This window comes from Neophocaena asiaeorientalis, unplaced genomic scaffold (assembly GCF_003031525.2).
Source record: "Neophocaena asiaeorientalis asiaeorientalis breed wild unplaced genomic scaffold, Neophocaena_asiaeorientalis_V1.1 scaffold560, whole genome shotgun sequence".
Lineage (NCBI taxonomy): Eukaryota > Metazoa > Chordata > Mammalia > Artiodactyla > Phocoenidae > Neophocaena > Neophocaena asiaeorientalis.
The window spans coordinates 48,583-72,229 of record NW_020173969.1 but is presented as its reverse complement, the minus strand read 5'-3'; the positions used below and the strand labels follow the sequence as shown (position 1 = coordinate 72,229).

The 23,647-nt window shown below is 38.1% G+C and overlaps 1 protein-coding gene across 6 annotated transcripts in view; it reads right to left on the bottom strand.

The window, feature by feature from the left end:
• Positions 1-21,831, bottom strand: part of MECOM (MDS1 and EVI1 complex locus) — a 284,830-nt gene extending 262,999 nt beyond the window's left edge. For 3 of the 6 annotated variants that reach the window (XM_024753119.1, XM_024753123.1, XM_024753124.1), the window contains exon 1: positions 21,483-21,831. In XM_024753119.1, the coding sequence (XP_024608887.1) occupies positions 21,483-21,773 (291 nt within the window). In that variant the 5' untranslated portion in view covers positions 21,774-21,831. The remainder of the gene's footprint in view (positions 1-21,482) is intronic. The other 3 variants (XM_024753120.1, XM_024753126.1, XM_024753127.1) reach the window with 1 other exon arrangement.
• Between the last annotated feature and the right edge of the window lie 1,816 nt (positions 21,832-23,647).

The following is a 23,647-nucleotide window of genomic DNA, read 5'->3' as shown; positions in this document are numbered from 1 at the left end:
GAAAAGGGCCTGAAATGAGAAAATCATTTCCATGCTGACTGAATTAAAAGAACAAAAGAGCTCCTTGCAGTTGCAGCATTCAATTTGTCGGGAAAAAAGGAAGCCACTTAATGGCTCACAATAGATCTGAGTAGACAGATGAAATTTAAAACTTCAGCAAGAGTGCGATTAGCAGCACAACATATTCTAAATCATTTCCTCCATATGCATAATTTCATTTGATTATTTAGTCCTGAGTTTTACAAAAACACTGAGCTAGATGTTACCTTCAAAATGCCTTGACTTTTCATTTTTCAAAATCACAGAATGGTTTCTCATTGTATGTTAATGTCCTCGGTGACGATGTAAATTGAACAAAACAAGCGTGGCTCGTGTTTTCCTTTCGCCTTTAATTTCCAAAAGTGAACGTATAAACAGAGGTTAATTTGTGGAAACCAGGATTGCAAAGTAATCTTCTACCAAAGAATTTGCAATTTGAAGTCAAATAAATTACATGCAACAGATGCCCTTCCACATGGGGTAAAAGGCAACCCATTATTGCACCCAGAGGCTACAAATAAACTCCACCGTGTTAAACTCAAAGGTCAATACTGATGTCTTCCTTAGTTTAAAAGATATCATTAATATCACTAAAAGCAATATAGTTAAAACTTCAGTTTCCAAAGGTATGGTCTTTATTTAATTTTGCTCAGTTAATTATACTTTTGCTTGTTCTGACTTCTAAAGTCTTGAGTTAAATTGAATCTGAAATTGATGTCAAAATGATCACTTAATAAGCAAGACTTATCTTTAGATATAAATATGTTACAGCACTGAAAATGCTCTAGAATTCCTCTTTACTGTTTTTTTATTTTCCAAACTTATAAAAATAAAATCTAAATGTCTAAACCATATATGAAAAACAGAATTTTTTTTCCTGAATGACTCGAACGTTTGTTTTCAATGGAGATTTTTCTCTTGCCGGTGGTAATTTTCAGTGTTTAAAAATAAAGAGTGGAAGCAAAGATCTTAGATTTTGGTTAAGCTCACATTTTCATGTTCTACGCCTAAACTCCTGTTAATAAAGGCTTTTTGGTTAAAGTGGTCCTTCAGATTTTTAACCTCTCATCTTGGCTCCTAATTTAAATGAAGAAAATTCAGTCTTTCTGATGGTGAAACATCCTTTGCCAAAGTGTTGAGGTGCAATGTACATTGAACAAAAAATCACAGAACCAGTTGAAAGAGAAAAAATTACTCTGAGATACTTTGGGATTCGATATTTGGGGTGCATTAGTACTTAATTTGCTAAGTGAAATTCTCCTGGAGGAAAAACCCAAGGTAGTGTAAGGATGATGAAAGCACAAGTGATCTCCCCAACAGCTTCCATTCTCTTGACTAAATGAGGTAAGGGTTTTTTTATATAAAGAGAAACTATAAAGCTTGTGGATATTTTAACAAAATCAACATAGTGTAACTTTGCTGACAGCTTGTCACGTTTCACTGACTGTCTGTCTGGGGTACCGTGATAACATCTGCATTCACTCAGTATGAGAGCTTAACATAAGACAAAAAAGTGGGTCCTGCCACAGACGGTTCCATGAGTCTGTCAGTTCTGACATGTCATCTAAATTTTTTGAATCACTAAACACTTTTGAGACTCTGGTACTTATTATCTTTCCTTAGTTTTCTATACTCGCTTAGCAATGCTGGAAAATGTAAAATTTGCAAGTAAGGTAGTGGACGTCCCAGGCTTTTTGTTGTCTAATCCGCAGGCCCTCATTCATGCTCACTGTTAATCTCTTAAGACATTATAAAACTGTTAGACAAAGAAACGTGAATACCTCTGCTTCTTTCAAGAATGGGAGGAAACCAAGGAAAATCGGGATCATGCTAAGCTATTCTTTTCACTATGAAAATGGTAACTTAAACCTGTTGCATCAAATTATCTATAATTCCCCAGGCTAAGGCAAATGTTTCTGAAGAATGAACTAGTGTCACAGAAGGAGAGACATGATCACAGAATTTTCAAAATCTGCCAAATTTGATGTCAGCAGAGCACTGGGATCCTGGTTGTTGAATTTCTCACTGTTTCTATTTTTTATGCCATGGTACATGACATGTGGTTAACATGCTTTCATGAAAAAGTTTACCAATACTCACTAGTAATCATCAAATAGTTCAGATGATTTTGTTCTTTATTAGGAACACTGGGAAAGCTAACGGCCACCTAACAATAGCCTTAAAAATGTGGCTAAAATTCATTAGAATGCTACATATCACAGATTTTAATGAGTAGTTTTGCCATCAAAACTAGAAAACTTTATAGCATTGTTTCTGTAAAGCCTAAATATAAATGGATCCTTGGAGCCAGAATGTTTTTATGAACCACATAAAACAGCCAAAGCTGCATTTCTATCTCCTTTTTGCAGTCACTCAAGACATTAAGTTAAAAGTATATGCATTTGTTCTCTAAGTAATCAAGAGACAGGGAAGAGAGAAAATAATATTAAATTAAGAGGCAAATTTTCTCTGGACCCCAAATCCCTATTTCCCTTTTTCATAAGCACATGTTTAACACCTGCAAATCATTTCAGTATAGACAAATGCCCCTGTGAGTGACTAACTACAGGTGTGTTTCCCACCTGCATCCTCAAAATGACTAACTGTCCCCCAGATGGTCAAATCCTATGCATATTTGCTCTGATGAAAAGTGACACATATTAGTTGGATAACCAATTAATTTAACCAAACCTATTAGGTGAAGGGAGTGGGACTGACATTTGGCTAAGGGCAAGAAAATAAAAAATAAACAAAAAGAAGACAAGAGAAAATAAAGAGGGAAAGAGGAAGAAAGACAAGGAAAGGGAAGAGGGGAAGGGTAAGAAAGCTGTCCTGAGTCACCGCCGTCTTCCACTGCCGGGGCGAGGACACGAGGTAGACACCCAGGGCATGCTTGCGGAGTTAATACATCAACGAATTAGTAATGAGCAAAAATCAGGATGAATTTTGGAACCATGTATTATCTTCTGCCCCTCATAATGCTTTAAATTCAAACTGAAAAACAATTTTCCATCGAAGTAAACCTCCCTAATGGAGGAACAGGGTAAACAACTCTCACACTGACAGTTCCTCTGCCGTAAATAGAAGATTTTGTGACCATTTCTCACTTCCTTTGGCATCTTGGCATCTTGTCACTCTCTCAAGAGCTTCAATGAACTGTCATTTGCTTGATGTTTAGTCTGTGCCTAAAATGTCAGCTGTTTATTATTTTTACATTTCGACGCTAACACAACAGCACTTCAGAATAAAGGGAAAGGTCTCTGACACATCTCAATGACCAAAGGACTTGTATTAAATAGATGTTTTCATTCTTCCTGAAAATACAGGGTCACTCATTTTTAAAAAGTTAGATGGACCAGTTTTCATTACTATATAATTCTCTTCCGACCTTTTTTGTAATCTGCCTATGAGCGGCCCTGTTTTATACGCCATATTATTATTTCAAGATGGGTATGCTTTGTCTAGAGACACAGAAAATCACCTTTTCTTTATACTGAACAGAAGACCAAGACAGTGGAAGGATTTCGAGCCCTGGACCAAGAAGTCAAAAAGATAACTGTCCAAAGGCAGTCTTTCTGCCCTTCCTAAACTCCTGAACTCAGGGGTCTCATAGGGAGGAAGTATTTGAGTTCTAGACTAAAATGAATAGAAACTATTTAATGTGTGAGAGAGTAAACTCAGATAAAGTTTTCCATGAGACTGGGGTAAACTTATAAAAGTTATAAAGAGGCTGAAAACAAAAATGGTTTTCAAGTGACGACAGATAAATTCACAGCTGACAGAGCCTCGGAGAGGGGCAGCTGAGATGGAAATACCACCTGATTTAGGCTATATTTTCAATCTCTTCCATGTTGGGTAATGAATTCTAACATCCTATCGTGGCAAGTAGTGCTTCTTTTTCATCGTTTTTGCTCTTGTAGAATTAACTAATCCTCCAGCTCCATCCCATCCACACTAAATCTAGTCTACCAGAATTCAATTAAAGAAGGTCATGTTTATCTATGTCCATATTACATCACATCATAATTCTGACTTTCTTGACTTAAAAGTCCTAATATTTTAAGCATTACCTTACCTGGTTCCAGCACCTTTCATCCTATCCCATAGAAACATAAGGCAAAATGACTTTTTATCCCTTCTCAACACTTCTTGGATGAATGCGATTGGGGATCGGTGCTCTGAGGTGCTTAGCGGGACTATACATAGAAATTCAAACTCTTCAATCATACCTTACAACTGCATCTTAGACTCTCAGTGAGGTTCATGGAAGATTCGCAGAGCAGAAACTAAAGCCAATTGGAGATCCATGTCTCTATCAATCAGTTATGGTGGTTGAGTAAGGAATCAAACTTCAGATGAACACTTTTTGAGTCAAGTTCACCAAGTGACATTATATACCTCCTCACTATAATACCTTTCATAATGTTCTGGACAAATCAATGTTCAGGGGTCCATATGGAGCTCTGTAATTCAAATCATATCAATTCATGATTTCATCGAGTACTACTTTCCATATTTTTTAGCCTGGCTCATCTATAGGCAAACCCAACTATTCTTCAAACTTTATATTGCTGACGGTACTCTTAGAGAATTAACATCTTCAAAGGAGAATTTCCATGCTTTGGAAGGTACAAGGAAAGTGGAAATTCTCTTGTTAAAATCATATTCACATTTGGTTTTCTCAAGATTACTGCCTTTCCCAAGTTAAAAAAAAGAAAACCAAGTCCTAACTTCTTACTAAACCTTCTAATTAAGTACATTACTAAATCCAGATTGTTCTCAGTGGAGCCCTCCACACGAAGAGAGATCTTAGGATATAGAAGAGTTTGTGTGAGTAAAGAATCATTAGTGTATGGCAGTTTGGTGACAATTTAGTCCATGCTGTGGAAGTTAAAAGACATTAACATGAGGTTATAATAGTCAGGAGAACTGAAGGGAGAAGATAGCTGTGCCCCAGGGAAGCAGAGGCCCCTACCACGGGTCCAGCCTACAAGCCTTCTTTCAGGAAGCTTCTACCCATTGTCAGGCAAACTCAACTTCGGGCTATTGTTTATTTCAGCCATAAATCCTCAACCAAATAATTCAGGTACCCCCATCTAATAGCCCATGAGTCGAAGAGCTTACCCTCAGAATCCAGTAGCACAGATTTTGGTTATTTCTTTATGAGAAAAAATCCCCAAGCTTGTGATGCTTCCTCCATTCAGAATGCTCAGAGGTAATTGTGAACAGTGAAATTTTACATGTGAGAAGTTATACTGGGTCTTCTGCAGAGTCTGATCTCCAAAGTTCTGCCCAGAAAGTCTCAAGATCCCACTGACCCACCAGGTAAAATTTAAGAATAAATAAATGACAATATACAGAAAGATTAGGATATGTATTTCCACTCATCAGAAATACTCCCATACACTTAATCACAATATATTTAGTTATGACATTATTCTCAGTGATTCAGAGCCATTCTCACTTAACAGGGAATTCCACTGATGGAGTAGGGCCCAGGAAGAAAGCAAATTCACAAGATGGCCAGGGTTGTTATTTCCATGGGACAAGGTCAAAGTTTTGTGAAGAGCCAGAGTATGCTTTTCTCACTTAAGATTAGACATCGCAACCTCAGCAAGATACTTGCTGTCACGAGGTGTGTTTGTTCTCAGGTTATTCAAAAAGTCCTCATTGAAGAAGAGCAGGAACAGGAATAAAAGCACACCTACATTCCCCAAATCCATAGACGAGGTCAAACTTCCTGCAAGAGAAAATCTGCCCCATTACTATCTAGCTGAAACCTGAGGGGGCAGAGTTGGCAAGACACGGTAGTGTCGAGAGCCAAGGAAGATGAGGAAGAGTAAGAGGAGAGAGGGCCCTTCAGAAGAAGAATACAGGCTTCCCTGGTGGCACAGTGGTTGAGAGTCCGCCTGTCGATGCAGGGGACACAGGTTCGTGCCCCGGTCCGGGAAGATCCCACATATCGTGGAGCGGCTGGGCCCATGAGCCATGGCCGCTGAGCCTGCGCGTCCGGAGCCTGTGCTCCACGACGGGAGAGGCCACAACAGTGAGAGGCCCGCGTACCACAAAAAAAAAAAAAAAAAAAAAGGAAGAACACATCGAGAGAGTTATGGTTGAGGGGGGCTTAAAGGGTGAGCTCTCACCGCTCTCAACCCCACCCTACCATGCTACGAGAGCATAAGTTCATCAGACAAATAGTCAAACCTCCTCCTCTGCACTGTTTAGAAATGCTCACTCAAGTCTTTAGTGAAAGAACCTCTCAAACCTCCATCAATGTTCCGAGTATGTCGGGTCTAGGAAGGTCACTTGCCCACGCTACTCAGAAAGGAGTCACCTTTCTGTGATGGGATGGCTCTGTCAACCTCAGGAGCTCCAACTCCAAAGACTGAATTCCCCAATCCTTCTCTCACAGAAGAAAGGATACAAGGAGCATCCTCAACTTCGGAATGACGATGGTGATGATGACTGTTAAAATCAGTTTGCTTTGAAGTGCTTGCTACAGCATGTAAGGCTGCTCCAGCACACTCTAAGCCTTTACAGTACTCGGCAGTGTAATCTCCACAAAAATCCTGCCAGGCAGGTACTACTGCTACTACCGTTTTCCATGAGGAAACTGAGACAAAAAGTGGTTTAGTACTTGTTCAAGGTCACAAAGCTAGTAAGTGGTGGAGAATTTGAACCAAGTTCATTTGTCTTTAGACTCAGTGCCCTCAGCAGTCCCTGTGTTACACTGCCTCTTTTTTTTTCTTTTCAGAGACAAGCCCATGACACCTGTGCTATATTTGAGAGGACCAACTGGTATTTTTTAACATTGCCTTAGTATACAGTTGAGGTTGGACTAAGTCGTGCCCCAGGGACAGAATGAAATTTATACCTGTATCTTTTCAAAGATGGCTAGGGATAGAATCTTCTCTCTAACCCACTTACTTTCCTTTCAAAACAAGGCTTTTGTCTTAAGCTGCCTTCCTTATTAAAATATAAATTCCAAAAAGAGACACACATATCAAATGCGCTTTGATTTCAGGTTTACACAACACAATTATACTAGTTCAATACTAGTCCAATTATACTAGTTTTCTACTTAATTTAACTTAATTTGTATCCTTCCCAGGGTGCACAGGCCCCGATAGAAGTAAAACCTCTAAAAGCATGACAACATAGAGCACGTTCACGAGGATAAAAAGAAGTAAGGAACGGGTGTACAAGACAGCATTCAAAAACTCAAAGTCAGAGCTAGACTAGACTTCAGTCAGACCTCAGAGGAGAAACTCAGGTAACTTTTCCAAGGTCCCAAGTCTGAGATGAGGCACGAACTCAAGGTTCCTGGCACCTAGGCCAGTGTCCCTTCCACTATCCCTCAAGGCGGAAACACAAACCACTAGACGGATGACAAAGAAGCAAGCCAGGGAGCCACGCCGCAAGAATGGCCAGATTGTTGAGGGAAGGGGGGCGGGGAGAGAGAGTCAGGGCTGAAGAATAATATGGTTTTACAGAAATCTATTTGCAAGTAGATCCTGCGGTTACCAACGTGGCTGCCCAGGAGAAAGAACAACTGACTGACAGCACGAACAAAGGCAAGGACACTCTCACAAAGGGAGATACAGGAGTCGCAGTGCTTCGTGCATATCACTAATACACTTCATCAAGTTGAGACCAAGAATAACAGTGAGGAAAAGCCCACCATACACAAGGGTCCCTTTATTCCTTGGGCTTTCCTGTTTCACACACACTTCACCTGATGAAACATTAGAACTTTTGCTTCTATTTCTGCAGAATCCTTTTGATTTTTCCACATTCAACTAGCACATTTCGTAACTATTTAGTTTTCCTATTTTTTTGCAAAGTAATGTGCTGTACTTACAGGTGACATATTTGCAAGTCAATGAAATCAGATGAAAACTGCTTAGATTAAAATTTCCCCATTTATTCACTACAGTGTCTGCCACCTACTGTTCAGCCACAAAATACTGCAGCCTCTGCATCAATAAAACTTGGTATGAATATTCTCTGAGGTGGAAAGACTCGATTAGCCTTTTTCCCCCTCCTCTCCTGTTCTTTGCTTCCAACTGCGTTGAGCTTTGGAACCTTCTGACAAATGGCCATTATTCTCTGGGCTAGTAAAAAATTTCTAAACTTTAGGGGAAATGTCATTGGTCAAAAGCCCAAGGGAATTGGCTCGTTGAATTAAATGATAAATATATGCATTTAAGGTCATTAGAGACTTTATCTCCTGTGAAGGCTATATTTGTCAGATTGATACAATTTCTCTCAACCGAGTACTTAACTCCATCGGCCAACATTATTACGATTATTCCTTTCCCTTTAAGTGGGAGACTTCTGGTGAACAGCACGTGTGTTCTTTCTGGTGCTGCTTCTTGAGCGATCAAGGCCCACCTTTGTTTCATTTCGTATGCAATTTTCACCTCTGACCCAAGAAATGAGTCCTGGGCTTCCTGAACTTTATTGCCTGTTAATAGACTGCTGGCTCTCTTTTCAGCAGTCATAGAAATGGTGGAGACGCATTTCATTTAAGAGGCTGGCAGAATGCAGTCCAAAAGACAGTGTCAGAATTAAAAGTCAGCCTACCCGAGAAACAATATAAAGACCACAGTGACATGAAAGAGGAAGTTTTCTATATTCCATCCCAGATTGAACACCTGGTATATAAATAAGAACAGCATCCCAGATCTAATTATTTTCCCACCACACAATGGCAGACACCCTGAATGGTGCTAAGTGATTGATCTAGTAATTCATCTTCAACTTACACCTATCTACATATTTTGTTTCTCCTCATTAAACTGGAGACATCAGTGACAAACTTATGAAGTGGCAGTCCTTGGCTTCATAAAACGCACGCAGATGCTCATCAGAGGCTCTTTCCTGCCTACTTCTTAGTGACACATGTTTATAATTTTGTCTGTGCTTCATTTGTTGTGGTTTACTCTTAAGTACATCTGTTCGATTAAAATGGAAACGTGTGACATGGCCTGTACTCAGCAACTTTCGAGCTTGTTAATGAAGCGTTAAGGTTCCTGCTTTTGCTCTTTATTTGCAAAAGAAAATGATTGAAAAGTACAAAAAAAAAATACCCTTTACAGCACATACAAAGAAGTCAACTGTTCTGTTAATAGTTAAGAAAGGACATTATTACTGTATAAGAACACTTTTTTACATGAAAGGACATTATTAAAAATGATTTACTGCCTTGTGTTTGGAAACTTACAGGAAAAGTCTGATAATATATTAAACTGATTACGACTTCATATAATTTTGAATAATACTACTTTTTCCTTTGACAAGTGCAATAAACTCTACTGGTATAGACGTAGGTTGATTATCATGAGTCAACTGTGTTGCTTAAAGAAACATGTCCAAACAATCAGCTTTTGACGGCTGCATCTCCAGTTATTTACACTCACCATCATGGTAATAACTCACCATTTCTATATTAATAAGGCAGTGAAATTTATTATGATGGTATTGAAAAGTTATTAAGTACTGCATCCCAAGTGACAAAGTACCACAGCACTGTCACTATCCAAAAGCAGTTGCCCATTCATCACTTGCCTTTCCAGATGGTCCTGCATCTTTATCGCTCCCAGGTTGGTGACATCACCTGTTCACCCACTCAAAATTGATGATGAAAGCAAACAGATCTATCTTACTTACATTTACCAAATCAATTTAATTTTTACAGGCCGTGGCTTGGTGACATATTGACTGTTTTCCTTAATGGCATCTACCGTATTTAATGCAAGGATGTCATGTTTGATTCCTGGCTTGCATAATGTGTCATTTCATAATAAATTTTTCTAACATATTTACTTAACAGAAAGAATTATGATTACTTGTCAGTTCTCTTATTAAGCACAATGATAATTTTTTTTTCTTTTGAGTATCATCCATTGGGCAACAGAGATATTTTTAATCCCTCCTCATCTCTTAAGGGGGCATTGACTTGGATATAAAGTAAGTTCTAATCAAATACTGGACATAGGACTGAACACTCTCAATCCTGGAGTTCAGTGTAAGGGTTTTAATCTCACTTAATTGTTATTACAGAAGAACTAGATTCTCAAGAGATTAAATAATTATCTCTTTAAGAGATTAAAATATTAGCAATAGCTAAAGACGAACATATGAAATGCCACTCCAATAGGACAACAGCTGCAAAACTGATTTGAATGTTTCATATGATGTTTAATGTTTACTTCTCTGGATTATGACAACCAGTTCTCTTCAGTGACTGCAGATACATCAAATATATGTTAACATAAATATCTGCATCGTCAAAGGTCAAGATGCAGGATGAAAGCCTCGTCTACTGACTATCTAACACTCACACACGTCACCCCTTTTCCCCAAGTTGATTTACAGATCTATCTGCTGCCCTTCGAGATATATGCTCATCTGACATGTGTCATCCCTGCATTGTGTTGCATTTGTGCTACCTAAGGGGAAGAGATGACCAATGTCTATATTCAGAGAGGTATATAGGGCCCAGATGGCAAATCACTGTGTAGCTTCCCCTGCCCCTGAAACCCTCACCTATACGATGTGTACACAAGTAAAAACAATGTCAAATAAACTCCAGGCTTGATTCTAAGAGAAAAACTGGGGAAGGGTCTGTGACAAAGGGAAACGGAGTAGCCTACGGTGTATGTATCTATTTCTTTGGATATCAAGAGAAGCCATAGGACAAATGTTTGAGAGGTTAGTGAGGGTGAGGAGAGGGAAAGGTTGGATGGCTCAGCCCCACACGCTGACAGACTGACAGCAATGGCTCTTGGTTACCTCCTTCTCTATCTGGTTCCCTCAGTATTACAGTAGCCAGCCTCCCCCACCCCTTCACGAAGGCTAGACGTGGTCTGGAAAAATCTCCAAGGTTACCTTGCCCTGTACTGAACCGATTGGGTCCCAGGATTAGTAACTTCCTGAGGAGATGGCAGGAATGTGGAAAACTCCACACAGAACCACTCTCAATCTGTGCTCCTATGTTTAGTCTCAATCAAAGGAGCAGAAACTTATATGTCAACAACAGCATCCTAGCATGGTTTATATCTCTTTGGAAACCAAGTCCAGGGTTTCCTATATCCCTGTAATTGGAATGACACCAGCTCAAGTTAGGGAGAAAAAAGAAGAAAAAAATACAGGAGGGCAGAGCCAGGTAACCTGCTCCTACTTGTAGATTAGGTTCATATAAGGAGGCTTTTCTTGCTCATCTATTAAGATGAACTTATCCTAACTCATTGGTTAGGCAGAGTCTTGCCCTTGGGTGAGGTTTCCAGGCAAACAGGGATTCAAGCTGGCAGTGTTGCGAGACCAACAAGAACATCTTTTTTCCAGGGCCTCTTTTTTCCAGCTGGCCTCTGTGCCACGGTGGAGATTCTATGCTGCCATCACACACCTGCTGAATTCCTACCACAAGAATCTAAACAAATGAAAAAAAGAAAAAACAAATCATCCACACCTGTGGCTGTCAAGCAGTTGAGGTTTCCCTGCCACGCCATGCACACCTGGGAAGCCTGGGCGGTGTCAGAGGAAAATACCACTGCCAGCCCATTGGAAGGAGGCACAAGTGCCCGCCTCTCATGGATCTGGGACGTGAGCTGACTGGCCAATAGTCACAGGTAATGCAAGTCATAGAAAGTATAATCATAGCCACAGAAAATATACGTGTATTGCCTATGAATGACGAAAACTCTAGGTGTGCGTGCGGCAGGAATAAGAGAGATTTCAGGGCTTCCCTGGTGGCGCAGTGGTTGAGAGTCCGCCTGCCAGTGCAGCGGACGCGGGTTCGTGCCCCGGTCCGGGAAGATCCCACATGCCGCGGAGCAGCTGGACCCGTAAGCCATGGCCTCTGAGCCTGCGTGTCCGGAGCCTGTGCTCCGCAACGGGAGAGGCCACAACAGTGAGAGTTTCGCGTACCGGAAAAAAAAAAAAAGAGAGAGAGAGAGATTTCAGAGTAGGGGTATCTGTAATAATTACCCTCTTCCCATCCTGCCCACAGGGAGGAAGGAGTCTTTTTTCCTGGATCAGTGGCTCGGTCCTTGTTCATTAGCCACATCCAGATGCCAGGTAACTTTTACTAGGTAATACTAGAATGGAGGAAGTCCATATTGAGTAAGTTCATCTACACGATTAAAAAATATATATATGTGTGTGTGTGTGTGTGTGCGTGTATATATATATATAAAGAGAGAGGGGGCAGGGAGAGAGGCCTGGATTATGAGGATGGTGTTTAAGAGGGGAGAGTCTTTGAGAGCAGCACCTGCTGGATGTGTGAGATACTGAAAGAGTAAGAGAGTGAATGACAGGGATATACAGGGAGAAAGGACTTTATAAATGGAATCCCGTTTGATGTTTCTGAAAAAGACTTGTTTTGTTTTTTGTTGTTTTGGGGGGGAGGAGGGATGGGGTTACAGTGCCTATTTTTTAACAGTGACTGCCAAGGCAAAACCATAAGGCACCCAACTTTATATGGGTTTCGTAGGGAAAGACTTGGGGCCAAACATCCAAAACACTCAGATCTGAAATCCAAATCCAAAATGAAGATTCCAAAATGATACATTTTTAAAAACTTAAGGAAATTCATGTATTTGTGTGTGTGTGTAAGGTTGTACAGTTTGAGTTCTGGAGACACTGTTTTTGTATCAGATAACATTCTACCACTGACTTCCTAGGATTAGTTGGAGAAATACAAATTATTTTCTGTGTCTCGAGCAGCATTTAACTGGTGGAATAAAAGTCTGGTCTGAAAACTGATGGGATGATGTTTAATAGTGTGATAGGGTTTGGATCTGGAAGTAGTAGAGATTGGGAGCAGATGGCAGGACCAACTATCCTAGAAGAAACTTTTAATTGTTCTTGAACCTGCGTGTCTTGTTCCTGGCCATGAATGCTCCTCTGAGAAGATATCTCTGAGACTTTCTCCTTTGGTCACATTTTTTCACACGATGGTGTGGAGCTGCTCAGTGAAACAAGCTATTTCTCTGTAATGTTTGTTCATCTTCTATCATCAGTACAAGCAAAAGTTCCTTTATGACAAAAGTGCTGTCAAAAATCTTTGCCATACTAAAATCTTGTTATATCAAATATTGACTTGAAAGAAATGACAACCTAACAGGTAGCTGTTGGTATCTATTTGCTCGAAACACACAAAGTCCTTTTATATCATTCTTTGTCATAATGATAGCAGGCCACGTCTTGCTCTTTGTGATTATTTTAGCTTGAAAATCCTACTAATAATCATGTAGAAAATATTCTTTAAAAGCATACAATATTTGCCTTAACTTTAGCTTCAGCTATATCATAAAAGGCCAAAAGATGTACCAAAGCAAAAATGAAGATAGTATTTCTTTACTAAATTTTCAGTAATTAGCTGAAATGCTAATTCATTTTTAAATTTCTGGACAGAATTATGTAAAAAAGAAGTACATCAAAATTATTGTATGATTCTATTGATGTAAAAAATGCTACATTAATAAAATGTTTATTTATTGCTCAAATGAAACAATGTACAAATCCTTTGTGTTCCCAATTCTCCATACTACCTCCTTAACATTACTTGAACAAATTCTCTCCATATTGCTACACTAGACAAACTAGGGAGCAAAGAAACTGAACCAACTCTTTAACTTTCTAAGATAGATTTGAATCAGCTACTCCTTACTACTTCCCACCGCTTCCTAACTTATCCTCAAGGGAAAAGCTTAGAGAACAGAATATCCTGATGCAGTGGTCCCAACTTTTAAGTGTTCTAGAATAACAAAGCATTATAAAGAATCTCTGCCCCTGGATTGACCAAATGCTAGAGTCAATTGTCACATCTCTTAAAAGAGGATCTTTCCTGAACATTTCATGTTTTGAACCCATGAGTTTTACTACTGATTTAGCAACTAAAGAGGGAAGCAATAATCATGCAGATGTGTGGGTGAATAAATATGGAACAAACTCATTTTGGTCCATTTTGTGGGATACACTTCCAATTGGAAGAAAATCGCCCACAATGCTTTTGAAAAATGAGTGACTCACATGCAAATTCTAATTGATCACCAAGGAAGGCAGAGTAAAACAAAAAACTCTTGATATTTGGGGAACTTCTCAAACTGTTTGATATCAGACTTGCATACATCTTCAGCTACACTTTGGAAATACTAGAGGTGTCAAAGCAGCCATAAGATGAGTAGACATGCTGAACTTCATCAATACCTTTCATGAAAGAAAGTATAAGATGACAGAGCATATGTGGGTGGGGGTAATGGGATTCTGACATTTTCACACACACAAAAAAAGATATCCGTCTTGAACCCAGGTCAAAACTAGGGGTAGTTCATGGTGCCTCAGGAGAGTAAACTGCTATTCTCTTTTAACAGCACGAGATATGGTTTCTGCTATGTATTCTGGAAGGACACGATGAATAAAATAAATTGCATGTTCTTTTCTTGATTTCATTATATTCTAAGAGAATCCATAATGTCTCTTGGGCCTCAATGACAATCACGTTCAGGGTTCTATTAACTAAGCCTCACTTTTTCTCTTGGCATTTTCTCACTTTTATTATTTATTTATTTATTTAGGATGTGGACCATTTTTTTTTTTAACATCTTTATTGGAGTATAATTGCTTTACAATGGTGTGTTAGTTTCTGCTTTATAACAAAGTAAATCAGCTATACATATACATATATCCCCATATCTCCTCCCTCTTGCATCTCCCTCCCACCCTCCCTATCCCACCCCTCTAGGTGGTCACAGAGTACCAAGCAGATCTCCCTGTGCTATGCGGCTGCTTCCCACTAGCTATCTATTTTACATTTGGTAGTGTATATATGTCCATGCCATGCTCTCACTTCATCCCAACTTACCCTTTTCCCTCCTCGTGTCCTCAAGCCCATTTTGTACAGCTGCGTTTTTATTCCTGTCCTGCCCCTAGGTTTTTCAGAACGATTTTTTTTTATATTCCACATATATGTGTTAGCATATGGTATTTGTTTTTCTCTTTCTGATTTACTTCACTCTGTATGACAGACTGTAGGTCCATCCACCTCACTACAAATAACTCAATTTCATTTCTTTTTATGGCTGAGTTGTATTCCGTTGTATATATGTGCCACACCTTTCTCTGTCCATTCATCTGTTGATGAACATTGTGGTACATGACTCTTTTTGAATTATGGCTTTATCAGGATATATGCTCAGTAGTGGGGTTGCTGAGTCATATGGTAGTTCTATTATTAGTTTTTTAAGGAACCTCCATACTGTTCTCCATAATGACTGCATCAATTTACATTCCCACCAACAGTGCAAGAGGGTTCCCTTTTCTCCACACCCTCTCTCCAGCATTTATTGTTTGCAGATACTCAACGTTGAGAACGATGTTGGCTGTGGGTTTGTCACATATGGCCTTTATTATGTTAAGGTAAGTTCCCTTGGATGTGGACCATTTTTAAAGTCTTTACTGAACTTTTTACAGTATTGTTTCTATTTTATGTTTTGGGTTTTTTTGGCCACCAGGCACGTGGGATTTCAGCTTCCCGGGCAGGGATCGTACCCACACCCCCTGCAGTGGAAGTGTGGAGTCTTAATTCCTCACATAGTAAAATTTAATATCCAAACTATATTTGCCACCTTTTAAATAATATTGCAAACAATAAATACTTTTTATACAAGGTTTTATGGTATTACACATTTATTATTAGATTACATTTTTCTTTCTTAACTACCTATTAAAGACACCCTTTTGGATATTTGGTGGCATAATAATTCTATTGGAATCAATTCATTTCAGAATTATTAAGACAAAGGTCTTCATTTTTTAGTTATCTAGCTTTAAGGATATACAACTTGTCATGTGGACGCACCTTCTCATTAATGAATAAACATTTTCTCTGAAATCAATGCCAAACCAGAGAAAATTCATTTTGGGCCCAAGGAGACCTAGAGAGAAATAAGTGAGAAATATTGCCATTCAAAGGTACCTGGTACGTATCTCTAAAATTATCCCATTTTTCTTTGTTACCAAACATACATTATTTGATTGTCAACCTCCTGACTCTGAACTCAGTTGTTAGGTATCTGGAAATTTTAATGTTGTTGTTGTTGTTGTTGTTTTAATGTATGCTCATGTTTCAGTTAACACATAGATTGCATGTTTCAATGGGTAAGGCATTACCACAGGACCCAAAACCAAACTTACAAATGTGAGAACTATTTCTTTTAAAATGATATAGGGAGGCACACATTCATTGTAATATCACATTTCAGGACTACATTGCTAGAATATAGTGTATTGTCAAAGCACTGCATCAAAATTATTTAATGAATGTCTGACTCCTGTAAAATCTCTTTCCACTATTCCTTCCCATCTATTTAACCCAACATAAGAGAAATTTACTGTCCACTCATGTCATTATTTTTCTAAGTCTGAATATGTGTATGCTTGAGGGGAGAAAATGAAAAGCCAAGTTCATACCTGGTATTTTAACTGATCAAAGTAATCTGGAGCAATTCTGGGTGAGACAGATAGAACAGAAGATTTGGCACCTAACAGGTGCACTGACTTACATCTACTCGCAGAGTTTTATGATGGCCAATGACAACAAATATAGGCAAAGAAAATATGCTAAATGGCAATATTCCAAAGAAACAAAACTTCACTCTCTTTTTCCAATGACCCATTTCCAGACTATTAAAAAATGTGCCACCCAAATTACTCTTTGGCTTAAAAAGAAATTTATGAATCTCTCCTGAATCCTTGTTTTAATTCTTAATTAGGAAGCAGTCAGTGCCTCCTTTTCAATAAACTCAGAGTCACATAATTAGATCATCCTGGAGGTAACTGAACTTCTAGAAAACAAGTGGGAGAAAGAGCAATAATTTATAGAAAAATCAGTAAATAAAATATAATTGGCTTTTGCCCTATCTCATGACCCTGGGCTAGATCTGTGTTTTAGTCAAGGTTTTGTTGCTTTTCACCTTTATTAAGCACTTCTACCAGATAGAAGGCTCTTTGGTAGGCTTTTAACACACGATGTCACATTTTATCCTCACAACAATTCTAATTGGGTACATACAATTATTATCACCATGTAACATGCAAATAAACTGAGGGACAACGAATTTAGTAACTTTTCCCAAATCATTCAACTAGTACACAGAACCCTAAAGAGGATTTGAGCCTCGGAAGTCTCCCTCCAGAAGCCTGCTCCCTTCTGTTCTGCCAAGCAATTCCTATGTTATCACATAATGGTCATCTTAGAAGGAAACATACAAGAAAACCTCAACTTGAACCAAGAGAATTTTTTAAATTATTCTTCACTAATCAGTAACTCTAAAGTTCTAAACGTAAGAAAAAGTGTTCTATCACTAATTACTTTTAGGTCCTAGAGACAGTCAAGCACTCCCTAGTCTTGGAAAATCTCTTGTTAGAGATAAGTCATATGCTTTGCAAGGTGGAAATCACTACCAAACTCTAATAATATTTTTAAAGTTTTTCTTTATTAAGTCAATACTGGTTTGGAGAAATCACACAAATGATGTTTTTTATGTTTATGGCTTAAGTTTACTTAACTGTATATTTTGGTCTATAGAACGTTTTTTCAAAAATAACCTATTTCTCAAAAATACAAACTTAAAGGATTCCCCAGAAGTGCCCCTTTCGGGAAATATAGCTAACTTAAAAAGTTATTTAAATGGGGTTCAGAAAGGTGGGCCCTAACTGCAATACTATCTTTGAGCTTTCTCTTTTAAAAACTTTCTTTGAAGAAACTACCATATCTCTTTACTTAATTTTAATTACATAACAGCTAATGAGGTGTGGCAGTTATTATTAGCCCATTAGTCAAATAAAAATGCAAGAATCAATTGATTTGGAGTAGTTTCCCTAGAATCACACAGTAGTGACAGAGTTAAGACTTCATTCTACATGTCTAAAATCCAGATTCTAGCTTTTTCATGGGCCTACCTAAGTCCTCACTCGTCATCTCTTTCAGAGTAACATAATCCTATATCCATTCATCCTTTCTTTCATTTATTCTTTCACTCATTCTGTTATTGAACAATTATTTTTAAATGTCTGTGTTGTAGACTGAATGTTTAAGCCACCCCCAAATCCTTATATTGCAACCCTAGACCCCAGTGTGACTAAATTTGGAGATAGGGCCTTTAAGAGGTAATTAAGGTTCAATGAGGTCATAAGGGTGAGGTTCTGATCCAATAGGATTAGTGTTCTTATAAGAAGAAAGGACGTCAGAGTGTGCTAACCACCACCGCCTTCTCCCTCTCCCTCTCCCTCTCCCTCTCTCTCTGTGTGTGCAGGTGCATGCACCTAGGAATAGCCATGTGAAGACATAGCAAGAAGGCAACATCTGCAAATCAGGAAAAGAATCAGCTGAAACTTTTACTTCACACTCTAGCCTCCAGAATTGTGAGAAAATTAATTTCCTGTTGTTTAAGCCCCCCAGTCTGTAGCATATTGTTACAGCAGCCTGAGCCGACTAATCCAGTATGATTATTTCAGGTAACATACTTAGCATTAGACAACACCACAGGCAGCACAGATAGGACACAATCAAGACATTGCACTTAGTGGATACAACTATGCCAGCTCTCACGGAAATGTTGCTCTATTAGGGAAACTAGGCAAACAGTCTGGGTGCTGCACAATGCTTTAAGTTTTTTAGTATGGATTTACCTGATGCTATGGTGAGACAAAATGTAAGCAGTACTAAATTGTGACTAGAAAGGTCAGCGATGATGTCATGGAAGAAGAGAACTTGAGGAATGAATAGAAACTTGCTAAAGATGCGAAGGAAAAGGAGATTCCCAGGTAGGGAGACCAGTATGTGTAAAGAATGGAGGCTTGATAGAATATAGGAACTATAAATCAGACATGGTTGGTGTGGGAGAGAGTACAGTCAAAGATGATCCATTTTTTTGGCTTGAGCAACTGAACAGATGGTAATGCAATTTACTAAACAGGAAATGCACAAGGAGGGGAACTTTGAAGGGAGAAAAGAGCAAGCGTAGTACTAGAGATAGGAATGACTTGTTCAGTTATGATAGGCTGGGTTTCTCTCAAGGAAATATTTAGTACAGAATCTTATGCATAGTAGGTACTCAATAACTGCTGAATCTGGGTTTCCTCTGTTCATGTTTATTTTGTTTGGCCTAAGAGGTTATTTTATCCTTCAATTCATCATTTTTTAGGAGTATCAGAAAAGAAGCCACACTAGTTAATCACAACTATTTGTCCAACCAAACAGGAGGGAAATCAGCTATAGTTGAGGGCCAATATGACATGAGAACAATTTAAAAGAGCACATGCGAGTAGGTCAGATGCCTTTGTGCAAGTGCCTTTGTTGATCATGATTGGATTAGGTATTAACCATGGTAAGATTTTTTTAAAAAAACAAAATACTAAAGTCAAGAACTCAACTGGTCCTCCATGGATAACAAGTTTGCCAAAATCACCAAAAAAAGCTCTTTCTCTGTTTTTGTTCACAATACATCTAGAGCAGATAGTCTACAATCTCAGAAGCGAGAGACCATTAAAATGGCAAAGAAAACCACCGAATTGACCATCAACTGAATTCTTGAAGGAGAAAGAGGAAATGGGTGATCTTTAGCCAAAGAGTCATGAACTATTTGTAAAGTTATCTTGAATTCCAAGCAATAAAACAACTCAGTTTTGACATAATGAAAAGAATTACTTTACATTTTTCAAGGTAAGTATTTGCCCATGTATATATTGAAGATATTTTACTCCAAGGAGAAAAAAATTAATTATTTTTAAATTTCCTCTAAATATAGAACTATCCCCAGGTTCATCCCCGAATCCACAGGTATACTGTTTAAAAAGGCACAGACTTGCATTTACCAACCCTGGAATTGCAAAATGATTTCATTATTAAGTCTTGGTTTATTCCAAGCCTTCTAGATAATCTCGAACAGTACTGCACTTGTTGTTTAACTCTAGAGATTTTGTAATAAAAGTTTAATGAGTTACTTATTAGTAGAATGTTTATAGCCATTATTTTAAGGTGAACAATAATGACGTAAAGTTTGTACGCATTTGGTTTAAAACGTATTCAACTCACATATCAGTTAATGCTACAGTGATTTGTTAACAATCTCTTATCAATGTACATGTCTAGAGGCAATGTAGCTAAACCACAACTTTACCAAAGCTGTGGCTAAGAACAAAACTAAGGAAGGATTTCTCATTTGTAATTATGTGAAATCCAGATCTTAACTTTTAGCATTTCAGAATTTGAACAAGAATTGTTTTTATTATGGCATTTTGAGCAGATTTCAGAAGGGGACACATATAAAGCAAAGGGACAAAAAATTGAAATTAAGTCCTGAAGGCACTGCATATTTATTTCTATTTAAAAAGCTAACCGGATATTCTATTAATGATCATAAATATTAAGAGAACATACCAAAATAAATCTATCCAATTTCCGTCTAACTGAAATACTGTGAAACCAAAGGTCAATCACATCTCCAAAAAACACTTTCTTGCCCATGTAGAAATTTCCTACAAGTTTTTCAGATATAGGTCAGATATTCCAGGAACTGTGATGCTGTGATTTAACCACAAAAGTTTTTAAGGTATAAAAATAAATGGGAAATATATATATATATACTGAATTTGTACAAAAATTATAAACTCAAAAGAATGACATAGTTACCTGTCCTTAATGAAACAAAATTTATTTAGATTTTGTAATTAGACCACAACATCCCACTCTTACATATTTACAGATGGGTTCTATAAAAAGAATGAAACTAGCAACTGATTTTCATATTGTTTTTTGCTGCCATTTTTATACATGAATTACTCATTAAATCAATTTGAATATAATCATCACAGGATTCAGTACAGTACACACATTCTGGAAGCATGTAGAATCAAAGCAGGGTTATCATAAGAGGGGTAAAATGTATTAGAACACAGAGCAAAATAAACACATAGAATGAAAGTAAAACCAAATTAACTCAAAGCCACAAAATGGAGAAGACTAATGTTTCCTCCAATCTTCCAAACCCCCTTCCCAAAAAAGAAAAGATAAAATACAATGAACATGTCATATGATGACTTTTGTTTGCTTATGCCACATACCGTAGGGATGGCCACATTCAATGTTTCCAAATGCTAATTAAAAAACTATATTTCTATCCTTTAGTATGTTTTCAAGATACTATCCTTTGATCATTCAAGGAACCCGTTGAGTTCCTTTCTATCATGCCATATCTTTAAGCAATACTTTGTTTCTATCAAGCAGTGAAATTGTAAGGGAGGTTCATCCTTAAAAATCTATTTGAAGACATTTTGCAACAAATGGAATTTGCTTATTTTATGGACATTTTAAAAAGTAATCTCTTCTTTACATATGTTAATATATATAAATGTGTTAACTCAAAATATATTCTTACCTCCCATCCATAACTGGGGTCTTTCAGGTTTGACCTTTGTTCTCCTACATAAGGCCCAAACTTTTCACCTGCTTCAATTTTCCTTTTGGTCCATATTCCAAGGCCTGCTCCAGGCATATTTGACTCTCGAAGTTCAAACTCAGCAGGAATGGGGATATCATCAGGGATGTAGATGGGGGCTTTGTAAGGAGAGCCCTCCTTCGGAGTGAATGCTTCGCTGGATGTAGCTGGAGAGCATGGCTCTTGAATATTGAGGGAGAGAGTGCTGGCTACTCCATCTGCGTCTGGCATTTCTTCCAAAGGAATTTCAGGGTAGCTGCCATACACACACTCATTACCTGTAAATAAATAAAAAGTTCATAAATTCCTACTAATATAGAAGAGACAGAATTCCACATCTCAATCTTCAGCTTATAAAGTTGTTGCTTTTTAAAGACGAAATAGGAAAGACCACTGTTAAAATATGCCTGCGTTAAAATCTGTTATTCACAGATGAAGGAGGGGGGAGGGATTATTGCCTCTTTGGTTTATCTGTGTTGAATCCATAAATCAAATGAGCTAATCTTTAACTGCCAGTTCTCTCATGGACCAGCTCAACCTATTATGCAGTTGGGAAACAATCAGCAATTTAAATATTATTATGAACAAAGTAGAGATAAGAAGTAAACATATGTGTACCTACAATCCTGCAAACCATCCCAAATTGGGAGCTAATAGCGTTATACCATGTCTTGGAAAGTTATATCATGCAATGATATCTTGGACTAAACTGTAGGAGAGTCATGAAAGATTCCAAAGGCTTCCATGTGCAACAAGGCTTAAATTTATATGGCAGGATTATTTATTGGAATATTAATTTATGTTTGTTCTTTATTTTTCCTTTCTCATTTCAAACACATCGTCAAGCCCTTGGTATTTCCTTGCCTCAGTAACTTACACAGCACAGAGAATTAAAGTTACTTGATGCTAGTGATTCCTCTGGACATTTGTAAAAGCTAAAATCATTGAAGAAATTAGGTGAGTTTTCCAGAGGAAAAAAAGAGAAGACAGTGTCTTGGGGTGCACCAAAAAGACAGTGAATTTCCTCCAGACTGCGAAGTGGTAGAGATCAGAGGGCCTCTGCATGGAGCAGTGCCCTGGGGGAGGTGGCAAGACCATCTTTGAGGGAAGAGCAGGGTAGAGTAACTAGCAGTCTGGACACTCAACACCAGAGTTCTAAGGTATCCCCAGAGCAGCACAGCACCACACCTGTAGTAAATGATCACACCGTATCAGCCTTAAGATCTTTATGTAACATGGGAGTGGAAGGAAGCATAAAGAATAATGACTGAGCTTGAATTTCCCACCAGTTGAAGGAGATTTCAGTTATCTTAAAGCAAATAAACATGTTTCCACTAGGATTCCACTAGGATTATTCCACTAGGATTATGGACTGAGAGCCAATCCTAATTTGTTCAATTTGTAGACCTTCAAGGGAGGGAACCAAGAAAAATGGGTTAAAATTACAAGGAGACAGATTTCAATCAGACCCATCCAAAGGTAAATGGATTACCTTAAGTTCCCCAGCACAGGGGCTCTAATATAGCCTAGATAGTCATGAATTAATGATGATATGGAGAAACTGTAGCTTTAGGTTGATGAACTAGATGACCCTTAAGATCCTACCAACCCTACAGTTCTATGAATTATTAAAATCTTCCAAGATAGTTTATTGAGCTAGAGGGTAGAAAACCTGAGTTCTATCCCTAATTCCTTCTCTGATTCTCTATGGAAATTAGTTAACTATAAAACCTATTAACAATTGTCCATCAAGTACTGACTTCTCGTAAAGTTTTGTGAAGTGCAAAGTGATTGTACATGCAAAAGTATCTTTCTAATGAGGTGCTTGGTTCTTGATTCAAACAATGAGATAACGCCATTTAAACCAAGCACAGAACCAAATCAGGACCCAAACTTATTCCTATGAGACACTTGATCTCAACATAACAAGCTCATTATCATTCAAGTTCAGCATATACAAAATCTTGCACATTATCATCTAGCCTCAAATCGAGTCTCCTGCCCACTTCCCCATTTCCATTAAAAGTAATATTTCCCCCAATTATCCATGTTCAAGGTTCTAAAATAACATAGATATTTTCTCTCCGTCATCCTCAGTCTATTCA